Genomic DNA, 13,051 nt, shown 5'->3' with positions numbered 1-13,051 from the left:
GATATTGGGCCGAAAGTATTTCAATTTTTAGTGAATTAGCTTAGGGTAATAGATACGGTAAAGTTTTAATGTATCCAAGCAACAGCTGTTACTCAGTGATAAAAATGAAAGGTTCTCTGTGTCACATCTTGCCTAAGTGGATAGAATTCTGTGGTAGAGAAGTATTTCTTAAGGTGGAGTTTGTAGATCAATTCAGCATTGACATTTGCTTCTTTTTACCTCCTGAATATGCAGTTGCGATGGGACAGGATTGGAAGAAATCATATCAAATAGGAAAAGCATTTTAAAGTTAGCTGTCAAAGGATTCATCAATTGGAAAAAAAAAAGACAGCTTTTCTTTGGGGCGCTGCTTTTTAAAATGGGATTGTGGAGTGATTGGGTAGACCTAATTCACTCTGCCCTCAACTCCAGGAGCTTGTTAGACTAAGGGAAGGTGAATTTAGGCTTTCCTCAAAGAATTTAGGCTTATTCTACTATATGCTTCAATCTGGAATCTTTGAGTTAAGTTTAAGTCACTTCTTGAATAGACCTGATCTACTGGAAACTTCACTCAGGTGGCTCATTAAATGGGAACAGATGCTTGAATTCAGGCTTTCCCTCTTCCAGGGTCCAGAAAGCATAATCATAGTGTTTTACACACAAATTGGCTTTTGGAAGTGCAAAAATTGGGGGCTCTCTGTGCCAAAAAAACTGTAAGAAATTAAGAGAATCATGGAACCTTACAAATTAATAAAATTTAAAAATTGCCTATCCTCTTCCTATGCTCCAAAATGGAATAGAACAGAAAAGACTTTTATGGACGAGAACCCACTGGGAGTTGAAGAGAGCAGAGGAGGGAGAGAAACAAAGAAAATGAGAATGAATTGATATGAGTATGAAGGCTTAAATGGACTAGTCCTTGCCTGTGAGTTTAATGTTGAGTTAGAAACTTCTAGAGCGATGAGGAATAAAGTGTACTTTCTCGTAAGTCTTTTTATAATTGCAGCACAATGATCATGATTCCACTAATTCAATTTTTGTAAATCCAAGTTAAACATCTGCAGATGGCCCGTTTTCAGCCCTGGTTGATTTCACTCCAGGTTTGTACTGTGTAGGGTGTCAGTAACCCTTTTATGGATTACTGGGGTCCAAGATACATTTTCTAAAGATTAATGGGAAGCCAGAATGAATACACTACTCCAGAGGGTGGCAGGCAGGATTCTTGGGTTCCTCTTACCCATGGACACTACTCTAAATGCAAACTCGAATGAGTCCTGTCTCCTCCTGGACTCTCCTCCGTATCTTGCTCTGCAATATCCCAACTGAATCATTCTTCCACTTTGCTCTTTCTTCTACATTTTTTCCTTGGCCCCCCCTCATACTACAAGGAAATGAATTTCCTTATATCCTCACCCTATGCACCAAAGCTTCCATGCTCTCCTTTCTTGCATTTATTGAAACTTTTCCATGACAGCAGTGATTCTCCTTCAGATCTTCTTTTCCCCAGGCTCTGTGTAACCACAGGGCATGGGGACCATATGCAGAAATCTCCTCTTTATTGCTTCAAACTACCTTACTCTTCAGATTAGACCTCCTTTCCTATGAGGCTAATGTAACCCTCTGTCTTTCCTGGTTGCTGTTTTCTATGGATCCATTATCACTGACGATTTTGACATTGACTGACTATCACTTTCATCCTATGTCTCATCATCATCTTGAAAAACCTGAAACCCCAAGAGGAAAACCAGTACCAAATCTTGGCCTACGCACTCCCTGGTTTCAGTCTTACTGACTGTTGCCTCCTGTCCATCAAGGTGCTGCTACTGCCACTTCCTGGAATTATCACCAGAAGTACCCTTCTTCCAAAATCTTAACCTTGACTGAAGTCATTTGTTCATTCACTTATTCATACTTGCTTTAATTTATTAATTCTTCCAGCAAATATTTATTGAGTGCCTTCCTTGTGCTAGGGGAGACAGTATAAAAGACAGAAATGGTCCTTACCTTCATGGAACTTACTAAGACACTACAAGAAAACGCAGAAATAAAAATTTTCTGATGGTGACCAAAGTGGACAAGGTACTGAGCTACAAATAATGGGAACTTAGATAATTACTCATAGACCACAGATTTGATTCTGTTCTTGCTGAACATCGAGGTAAAGACAAAAACCTAACCAGTTACTTAATTTATGTGGTCCCTAAGATGAAAACAGATCAAATCTTCAAAAACAAAACCACAGCTTTTCCTTGGAGTTTAACAAAGATACCGAAAGACAGCATTCTTCAATAGCATTCACTTGATACCTGGCAGCCAGCAGGCCCTCCATGCATGTTTGGTGAATGAATATGCCTGATAATACAGAACTAAAACACATATTTCACACTCTCTCTATGCCAGGCATTGTTATAAGCTTTTTACATACTAATTGCTATTATCATCCCCAATTTGCAGGTGAGGAAACCGAGGCACACGTAAGTTAAAAGACTACCCCAGCTCATCTAGGAACCAAGATGAACAGCTCCCATTACAACTATGTGTTTTAGCACAGCCACTTCACTAACCATGGAGTTTTGTTCAAATTGTTATTATTATTAATATTACAGAGTGTTGCTCTGTCATCCAGGCTGGAGTGCAGTAGCACGATCTTGCCTCATTGCAACCTCTGCCTTCCAGGTTCAAGTGCTTCTCCTACCTCAGCCTCCCAAGTAACTGGGACAAGAGGCACACGCCACCATACCCAGCTAATTTTTGTATTTTTAGTAGAGACAGGGTTTCACCATATTGGCTAGGCTGGTCTCAAACTCCCAACTTCAAGCAATCCACTCACCTTGGCTTCCCAAAGTGCTGGGATTACAGGCGTGAGCCACCATGCCCGGCCCAAATTATTTTTAACTCATTGTCTCTATAATGAGAGTAATGACAACCTCATAGATTGTTGAGAGAATTAAAATGAAACATTTAACCCACAGTCTGTTGTCCGGAACTCTTGTGGCCAAATGCATGGGGGTCTAAAAAACTCACTTCAAAAAAGAGTAATGAAATTCATACAATATATATTATATGATAACCTCTATTGGAGTGTGAGCCAATACCCTGTAATCAAAAACATGCGCATTTCTGTAGTGAAACATGAATATTCACACTGAATGAGAGGAATTAAGACCATAAATAGTCTATTATTGGTTCATATAAGGCCTTAGCAACAAGTTAAGTCCAGTGGGGGGAAAAATAGTTTTCAGAGCTTTTTGGATTTCAGAGTTAGAGGAAAAGTATTGTGGACTTGTGTGTTCTATTATGGTCATTGACTTTGTGACTTTGATATTTAAGGACACCTTAATATGTGATTGGCAAAAGTCATATTTTAAGTAATTTTGGATCCTTCAAAGTGAATGATTTTTTTTCTCCTCTTAATTTCTCTGACATTTCCTTGCTTGTAGAATGGGGATAATAGAGCCTGCTTTGCAAGGTGGTTGTGAGGTTTAGAAATAATGAATATAAAGTGCCTGGGACAGGCCGGGTGCAGTGGCTCATGCTTGTAATACCAGCACTTTGGGAGGCCGAGATGGGAGGATCACGAGGTCAAGAGTTCGAGACCAGCCTGGCCAACATGGTGAAAACCCCGTCACTACTAAAAATACAAAAATTAGCCAGATGTGGTGGCGCATGCCTGTAAGTCCAGCTACTCAGGAGGCTGAGGCAGGAGAATCACTTGAACCCGGCAGGCGGAGGTTGCAGTGAGCCAAGATTGCACCACTGCACTCCAGCCTGGGTGACAGAGCGAGATCTCGTCTAAAAAAAAAAAAAAAAAGTACACAGGGCAAAATAGACAAAACTGGTAGCTGCTGTTGGTATTATTTAATATTAAAAATAGCTAGAAGATTTAAAAGTTTGCTTCTGTCCTGTGAGATGAGGAATATGTGGGAAACAATATCAGGATAAATATCCTGGGTTCAGCACCTCTCCACATGTGAGTGATTATGAGTAGTTCCTGAGACATCATTGTGGATTTGGTGACCCAATGGCAGTAACCTGGCATCCGGCGGTGGGAGGTGGAGACAAGCTGGTGTGATGAGTGTGCATGTGCATGAGGGACCTCTGCAGGGACATAGGGCATATATTGGATTCCAGAAGGCTCTTGTAATACTGTTGTCCATGCATCAAACCATAGAATGTGGCGTACTTCTGTGGAACTCAACACTTTGCATGGCAATGTCTCTCAGAGTTGGTGGTTAACTCTTTGGTCCTGAACCTGATTATGTTCATGTTATTGCTGTTCTTTGGCACCTTGTGCCCTTGCAAGTACTTCAGTGTAGACATTATGGAGGGATGTGCTGAATATTGACTCTCTTTGGTAAAAGAGACTCTTTCACTTTAGGGCCTTGTGGCACTGCCCAGTTGAACTTACTGGAATAATAGAAACAGTCAATATCTGAGCTGTCCAGTGTGGTAACCACGAGGCACGTGGGCCATTGAGCGCTTGAAATGTGGCTAGTGTGATTGGAGAACTGGATTTTCAATTTTCTTTAATTTTAGTTAAATAAATAAGTTCAAATACCTGTAACTATGGATGACCACATGCAATGAGTGGCAGTCTTATTGAAAAGCGCAGCCTTAGGACATTCACTGAATACCCTTGTTTATTTCTCACTGTTTTCTTTATTATGATTATTGCACCCAGAGCAATTGCACCTGCAATAGAGACAGGTTTATTCACCTCACGCAGTTCCTTTTTATTTTTATGTTTTGAGACAAGGTCTTGCTCTGTCTCCCAGGCTGGAGTGCAGTGGTGTGATAATGTAATAAAGGTTTACTGCAGCTCAGACTCCTGGGCTGAAGTGATCCTCCTGCGTCAAGCCTCCTGAGTAGCTGAGATTATAGGCATGCACCACCATGTCTGGCTAATTAAGTATTTTTTTTGTAGAGACAGAGTCTTGCTATGTTGTTCAGGCTGGTGTTGAACTCTTGGCCTTAAGTAATCCTCCCACCTCAGCCTCCCAAAGCACTGGGATTATAGGCATGAGCCACTGCACCTGGCCTCATGTAGGTCTTAATAGATCTCCACACTATAGCTTACATGTGTATGTGTGTTGTTATTGTTCTTAGGAAGAGTGCTGAAAAGATTGAGGAAACCGTTAGTGATAGCTCCTCAGAAAGTGAGGAAGATGAAGAACTACCTGACCATCGTCAGGAAGCAAGTGCAGATTTGCCATCAGAATATTGGCAAATTCAGAAGCTGGTGAAATATTTAAAGGTAAGAAAGGTCTATGGTAGTATGTTTGCAATGTTCATTTAAAATACTTTCCCAAAGATGTATATGCTGCTTCCAAGTTTACTTTACGTTTCTTTCAAATAAGAGTAGTAAGCATTCCTGTTGTTTTATCTAAGTTTGTGCAGGGCAAGGTCTTATTACCCTGAGGATGCAAGATTCATCCTCATGGAGCAACCAGGCTGCCTGGTACCAACCCTCTCTCCTGGCTGGGAAGTGGGCATGGTAAACAGCTGACACTGTGACTTGCTGCCATTTTATGATTTGTAGTATGGTATGGAAGAAATAACATGGATTTTTAAAGCTGGACTTCAGTTAAACTCCAGGCTGTTTCACTTACTAGCAACGTAGCTATTAAAATGTTACAGTTTTGAGCCCTAATTTTCTCAACCCATAGAATAAAATTAATATACCTGTACTATAGGACTATTATAAGGTTTAATAAAACACACTTGAACCATAGCATGGTTTCTGAGACATTGTGGGTGCTTATAGTGTGGATTGGTTCATTTTCATTTCTCTCACGTCAGATAGCATATATGAGAATATTTTACATAATAATTGGCCCATGTAACGTATTTAAGTATTTGAATTTGCAGGAGGGCAAGGGGAATGGCTCACCAAAACCCAGATTAGTATTCATTTCTGACGTCAGATATTAAGTATTGATGATATCTAGGCCTTGTGTAAAGCCGACGTCCAGAAGTATTTGTGAAAAAGTATTTGACTTAACTCATGGTTTCTTTCTGCTTTTCCATGTGTTTGGTTAAATCAACCAAGGGCATTTGCCAGTGGCTTTGCTTGATTTAATCATTGCACAATGTAAACATTTATCAAAATATCACATTGTACCCCATAAAAATATACAATTATTCTTTGTCAATTAAAAATAAATAATATTTTGGCCGGGTGCGGTGGCTCACACCTATAATCCCAGCACTTTGGGAGGCCGAGGAGGGTGGATCATCTGAGGTCAGGAGTTCGAGACCAGCCTGGCCAACATGGTGAAACCCTGTCTCTACTAAAAATACAAAAAAAATGAGCTGGGTGTGGTGGCACACGCCTGTAATCCCAGCTACTCGGGATGCTGAGGCAGGAGAATTGCTTGAACCCAGGAGGCGGAGGTTGCAGTGAGCCGAGATCATGCCATTGCACTCCAGCCTGGGAGGTAAGAGCAAAACTCCATCTCAAAATAATAATAATAATAATAATAATAATAATAATAATGAAATAAATAAATAAATAATATTTTCATGTTTCAAAAAGGACATGAGCTTATACGAAACAAGCCCTAATGCTCAACTTGGAGATCCTTTTGGCAGGCTCTTAATGATTTTACCAACATCAATGCAAAATGAACAATATGTTTTTAGTCTGGACTGTTTGTCATGAAACAAACCTCTAGACTATTGGAGAGAACAGTTAATATTTTGTGAGTTTTAAAATTTCATTTTAAGTGTGATACTTTATAAATATTAAATATTTTTGTGGCATCTGTCAATTTTTAAAATGGTTTTTATTTGGCATTTATTTTGTGTTAATGTTTCCCTCATTTAGTGTTTTGTATTATGAAATTCCTATATCAGGTGCACATTGTTTTTACATGTTGTTGCAATATAATTATGTCACATATTTTGGCTCATAATAATAATAAATCATGCATTTATTACATAAGTTTTTTAACAGAAAACCTCTGAAATTTTTAGCATAACTCTACCACAAAAAATGATTCGCTGTTTATTATGATAGAAATGATTCACTACTATTATAGGCATTCATTATTATTTAAAGACATGTAAATGAAATGTTAGGAAAAATACAGAATAATATAATTTTGGGAACTCATGAAAATTCCTAGGAATTTTGATTGCATATTCCTGAATCTTGAAGATTAACCTGTCAGGAATTTGGAAACACTAGCATGGAGCACAGGCTAGATTCAGGCCACACGCTCCTGCACTTCCCTTTGGCAGGAGTATTTGTGCACAAACCACATAGTTCAACACAGCGGTCCAGACTGGCACGCACGGTGACCATGCCCAGCTTTGGGACATTTAGGCCACGCTTGCAACAGTGCCTCTGCATCTTTACTGAACCACAGGGCCTCCTGTGATTACCTCTCCTGGACTCCTAGAAAGCATGTCATCTGGGGGAAAAAAAGAACTGGCAGTGGAGAACTTTGCCAACACCACTGTCTCTCTGAGGTGGGCAGCTCTAGACAGGGCCATTGGGGCTTAGCCTGCCTTCCTTTCTTCCTTCCTTCCCTTTCCTTTCCTTTCTTTCTTTCCTTCTTTCTTCCTCCCCTCCTCGCCTCGCCTCCCCTCCCCTCCCCTACTCTCCCCTCCCCTCCCCTCCTCTCCCCTCCCCTCCTCTCCCCTCCCCTCCCCTCCCCTCCCCTCCTCTCCCCTCCCCTCCCCTCTCCTCTCCTCTTTCCTTTTCTCTTTCCCAGGCTGATCTTGAACTCCTGGCCTCAAGCAGTCTTCCTGCATTGGCCTCCCAAAGTGCTGGGATTACAGGCATGAGCCTCTAAGCCCGTCCAAGACAGTCTTTCAGAAGATGAATTAAGAGAGTCCTGAGTTTTTCCCAAGAGTCCCGGTCCATTATCTTTATTTCATTAGCAAAAGGAAACAAGTCAAAATGGCAGAAACAAAAGATGGATCAGGAAGCAGAATACCAGAGTAATTAGAAGCATGATCTTTGACTCTGGAAAGACCAGTTGAGTTGAAATTCTGCCGCTTACTCAATGGCCTTGGGTGAGTTGACTAACCCCTCTAAGCTTCAGTTTCCTCATTGGTGAAGATGGAAAAATAAAAGTTCTCTTATATTAGGATTATTAAGAATATTAAATGAAATATAACACATGTAAAGTGCTTAGCACAAAGTAGTTAGTAACTGTTGGCAATAATAATCATTTCTATTGCTTATTATTATTGTAGCAAATGTGTGGCATGGAGACTTAACTGACTCGTGCAGGTGGCCTTCAACTTTTACTTTCAGTTCTCTAGCAACCAATAAAAGGAGGGAAATAGAGTGAGTTAATACAGGGAGGGAAAGTCTCTCAACGTCTTAAAATAAAAACAAACCAGTTGCCAGTGAGTATAACTGATCCTGGTGCTAAGAGCAGGAAGAATTTTCTCCCTTAGGATTTAATGGGGCAGGCACGGAGTGAGAGAGTGAACAGCCTCAATAATATCCTCCCAGTGAACATGGCAAAGAGAGTTTCTCATAATAGCCTAATTACTGGATAACTGTCTTGAGTTTTTCAACTATTTAGGATAAGTCCTTGTAGCTTTAGGCCAAAAAGAGATGCACTATTTTTGTCCCAGTACAGCTAAAGAAAACATATATTGATGAAGTGCTACTTAAATTTGCACAAGTTATTCATCAATAAATCAAGTGCAAATGTGATACTCTTGGCCAGATAGTAAATTGCTTGGAATTCTTATAGTTCCCACAGGTAAATATTCTTCACATAGCCAATAAAAGGAAAAATATATCTATAAATGATTTCAAGTTTTTGACACAGATAAATATTTTATATGGAGACACAAAACGATATTAAAAGTCTATGAAATGCAAAATTGAATGTCTCTAGGTAATCTCAAAATAAATACACCTGACATTTTAATTTATGAAATTATGGCTTAAATGTAGATTTAAGCTAGCAGAGAAATATTCATGTTGACCTGACTTTCTATTTACCATTTTCCAAGTAGAGTGATGTCTCTGATTGTTGGAAAAAAAAAAGATTTAATGAGCTCATTAATACCCAAACAGGTCAATGAACTATAGCTTATTATTCGTCCAGAGCTATGAGCTCATATCTTGGCACATAAATAGAGTTTGTATTTAATTATTTGGTTTGACATATGTTAATTTCAACCTGCAAGTTTTATATGTATAAATTCTTTTCATCTGGATTTTTTGAACACAATTTAATTTTTAAATTAATGAATGTATCACATTTTTACTCACCAACCTTCCAGCTTTTCTCCCCCATAGCTGATGATGCTGTACCCTAATTCTAAAGGAAGCAATGAACCCCCTTTTCAGCTACGTTACTGATAAGCACTTATGTTCTTCCTTCTGCTATCCTGATGGTTCAGGTTGTCTGTCTTACTACCTACTTCTTGAGTAGAGAGACCACATTAAATTTATTGCTGTATCTCGCAGGGCATCTTGCTAATGTGCACAGGCTCGCCTCCCTACCTCTGCCCCGATGGTGCGAAGGGGAGAGGGTGAGGTTCCTTAGTGGCAGGGCTTTGCTATTCTTCACTCTCAGCCCCCTGAAAGCAGTTCTTCCTGCCTCTGAGCCTGTCTTTCCTTCTGCTGTTGACTTCTTTCCCACTTTTCTTGCATCCCTCTCTCTTCCTTTTCCTGCCATCTTTCTTGTAGACATACTAGTTGATTGCTGTATTTGCTGACTTTATATGGATATTATTTTTTCCTCTGGCCAAAATTGTTTTAAAATCTTGCAAGGAAAATGTCTTGCTTTTGATCACTTCCAGCGATTAAAGGAGATGGTTTGTTAATGTGTCTATGCTCCATACTAAATCTATGAGTCTCTCTAAAACTTCAGTGAAATCGTGCTCATTTCTAAATAAGGTAGGTGGAGAGCCCTTTTGTGAAACAGGAGAAGGGATGTAGGATATTTTGTTTGGAAATGTGGAAATAAATATTAGTTATAAGTACTATATGTTATAAATTCATGCAAATGGGTATTCTTCAGTAGAGTGGGGTAAAATGTTGAAAGGTCATAATTATAAGTAGATTTGCATTTTATACACATTATAATGAAAAAGAATTTGTGGATCCAAGGTCAAAAACACGTTGAAATCCATTTCAATGTGGATTGAAGGTGGAGTGGGTATGGTTTTAACCCTATAGGCAGTAAATCCAGTAAAACATTGAGAAGACTAGAATAATGCCGAAAACATGGTTGGTTGGTCAGCTTTTTGGTAGTTTAGAGGCATGTCAGAGGCTGGGCCTAGAATTATGCTTTCTTTCCCTTGAAGATATTTCCTAGAGCTGTCACTATAGGATAAGATGCCCGTATTGTCCAGGCACCAGCTCTAGGTTCAACAAGGGTTATATTGGCAAGCACAGTTGGATATCTGCCCATACTCTGAAATGCTTCATCCAGCCGGTCTTATTCCTGAGTACTTGCTGCAATGATGGAGGCCTCTAGGGCTCATTCCCAGGGCCATTTCTCCACATGTACCTCCTCCCTGTGGGATGCCAGCTTCTGTACCTGGGATTTTGATCAGAGTCCAGGTGGGAGAGTGGGGAAAGGGATGATGAAAGCATTGATTTGGAAAGATAAATCCAGCAGCAGGTGGTGTGCCAAGTGAATCTAATAGGAAGGGATGAGAAAACAGTGACAATGGGGTTACATTGGTAGAAAGGATGGCCATTCCCACACATTCATCCTTGCCCCTGACCCACGATGGGTTGGTGAGGGGTAGCCTAATTTGTTTGTCCTGTATCATCAAATTCATCAAACACTGGCGTTGATTTCACCTTTCACATGAGCCAGACTGCTTGCCATGCTTCTGCTCTGTAACCACAAATTGAGTATTCTCAGGCCACCAGATGCCTGGTGGATCCCAGCTTAGTAGTGGTCAATACTCTAATCCAGAGTGACATCTAAAAGACATTCGCATCAGAAATGCCACCGGGCTGCCAGCTTCAGAAGGGACCCCCAGAGCTCTCTCCCTGGCAGGTTTTGGGTTTCTTCTCTGGAGGTGGATTCTTGGCAAGGACATTTTTCAGACTTGAAAACCTTTGTTAAAGACTGCATTTGTGAGGCTCAGTTCCTTAATGATCTTACGTAAACTGATTAAACACACACACATACACACACACACCTTAATTGGTTAAAGAGTTCTTTCGAGTGGTAATTGGAAGTTGTATGAGTTTTTGTTGTAGGAATTTGATGTACTTTGCAGTCAATTACAGTTAATTAAATTCCTTTCCCATTACTTGAGTTTTGGGTATGGAGTGGCAGGTAGTTTGATCCTTGTTTCATTGGTGGAAAAGCTGAGAAATTCTTTGCTCCAGGCCACACAGAAGGCAGCTGCGGACCGGGACTGAGTCCAGGCTTCTATCTTTATTGCACATTGCCTGGTTGTTCGGTTCCACTGTCAAGAAATTCAGGACCCAGGAGGCCTGCAGAACTTGCTGTTGTATCTTCCTGTCTTTCTCTTGTTTGGATTTCTTCATTTGAGTGAGAGTCAACAGGGAACCCTTGCCATAAAGGAACTCAGTATTCATGTTTGGAAGGCCATATTAGACTGTGCTCTTCTGCTGTCTTTACTTAAAAAAAAATGGAAAAGAATGTGATGGCACAGAGTTATTCTTGTTAAAAAGAGTATTTCGAAAACGGAAAACAATGCTCACTGTTTGTCCACTTGAATCAACTCCAGTAGTTAGAAAGGCAAATGAGTACCATGTTCCTGAGAAACATTCTGTAAGTTAGTACATGTGTTGCTACATTGATGTGGGTTGAGCTTTCTTAAAAAAGTCAGTGACAAACGAATAGGACAACTTCTGTGACTTTTTTTTTAATTGCTTGTTTGAAATCATAACATATTTAAATTCTATCAGCTAAAAACAGTCTACTCAGAATCTGCATTTATGCTTTCATAAATATTGTAGTATAAGAAGTGAATCCACTTTAAGTATTTGGATTACTGGTAATGTGTGTTACTTGTATGCTTATATTGCCCACAAAAGAATTTGTCGTCTTTTATTTTTGTTATAAAGGAGATTGTGGAAGAAATGGAGAGGCTCCTCTCCGTCTTTCCCAAAGGGGAATCTGTATTTAAATTTTTGAGCTTTAAACTTTCCTTGCCTCTTGGCAGTCAAAAATAAATATGTGTGGAGAAAAAGCAGAGTAAAGACAATTAGATCAGTATGATAATACAGTGCTACTGACTCATAACAGTTTATGCGACCACTAGCTAGCACTATGCTACCACATCAACTTAACGACTGAAAAATGACAATATTAAAAATCTCAGGGGAGTTCCCTTAAGCTTTAACTCATTCATTCATTCATTCATTCACTCATGTGTTTATTCATGAACGTGTGCTATAAGCCAGCACAGCTAGAGCATGATATGATACACATACCCATCTATTTATTTATAAGATTTTTGATTGGAATGAACTGTGATATCTAAGGCAGCTTTATGTAGTAGATGTTTTTGGGGAATTTCTTGCCCCATGTATTTGCAACAACACTTATTTTTGTTCCTTAAAATATGCTTTTCCCCTAAAATTCACTTGAGAAAGCTAAGTAGATTGGAGAAGAGTAGTGGTACTGGCTGGTTCCCAGTTTCTATAATGTACTAGGCTGCTTTGCTTTCTGTTTTAAAAACACACACTCATGGCCTGTTACAGAGGCTGCATGCTGAAGAATTTTTAAATATATGAGTTAAGGAGTGAATAAGAGACATCAGATTTGGTATAAATGATTTTTTACTTTACATCTTTATATGGATCTATTGTCATCATTATTTAAAATTGCATATTTGCAGGAAAAATATTAAACTCCATGTCCCTTTTTGGTCCATTGGCCTTTGAGATTTTTCTTGCAGGGCTGTGGTTCTTCCCAGCTCTTGCTCCCTGAGTGGGTTTGGCTGTCTGATTGTTGGCTGCTGATGTTTCTGTGACACAGGGCATAGCAGAAGCATGTGGTATTCTTCCCCTGTTTCCCTTACTCTCTTCTGTGTTTAAAATCTTTAAATATTATACAAATAGCACACTCATATATGCTCAATGTGAAACTTCAAGCCATGC

At 39.6% G+C, this 13,051-nt stretch overlaps 1 protein-coding gene across 9 annotated transcripts in view; it reads left to right on the top strand.

Annotated features, from left to right (window-relative positions):
* The window catches only part of LOC100973318 (outer dynein arm-docking complex subunit 2), a 214,484-nt gene that overhangs the window by 32,201 nt on the left and 169,232 nt on the right, over positions 1 to 13,051 (top strand). For all 9 annotated transcript variants that reach the window (XR_008619896.2, XM_055092543.2, XM_055092541.2 and 6 more), the window contains one exon: positions 5,086 to 5,233. Coding sequence is in view for 8 of the 9 variants with exons in the window: in XM_055092543.2 (XP_054948518.1) it covers positions 5,086 to 5,233 (148 nt within the window). In the remaining variant the exon portion in view is untranslated. The remainder of the gene's footprint in view (positions 1 to 5,085; positions 5,234 to 13,051) is intronic.

The sequence above is a fragment of the Pan paniscus genome, chromosome 8, assembly GCF_029289425.2.
Source record: "Pan paniscus chromosome 8, NHGRI_mPanPan1-v2.0_pri, whole genome shotgun sequence".
NCBI classification, from domain to species: Eukaryota; Metazoa; Chordata; class Mammalia; order Primates; family Hominidae; genus Pan; species Pan paniscus.
Note: the sequence above shows the minus strand (reverse complement) of the source record. Positions and strands in the feature narration are given on the sequence as shown.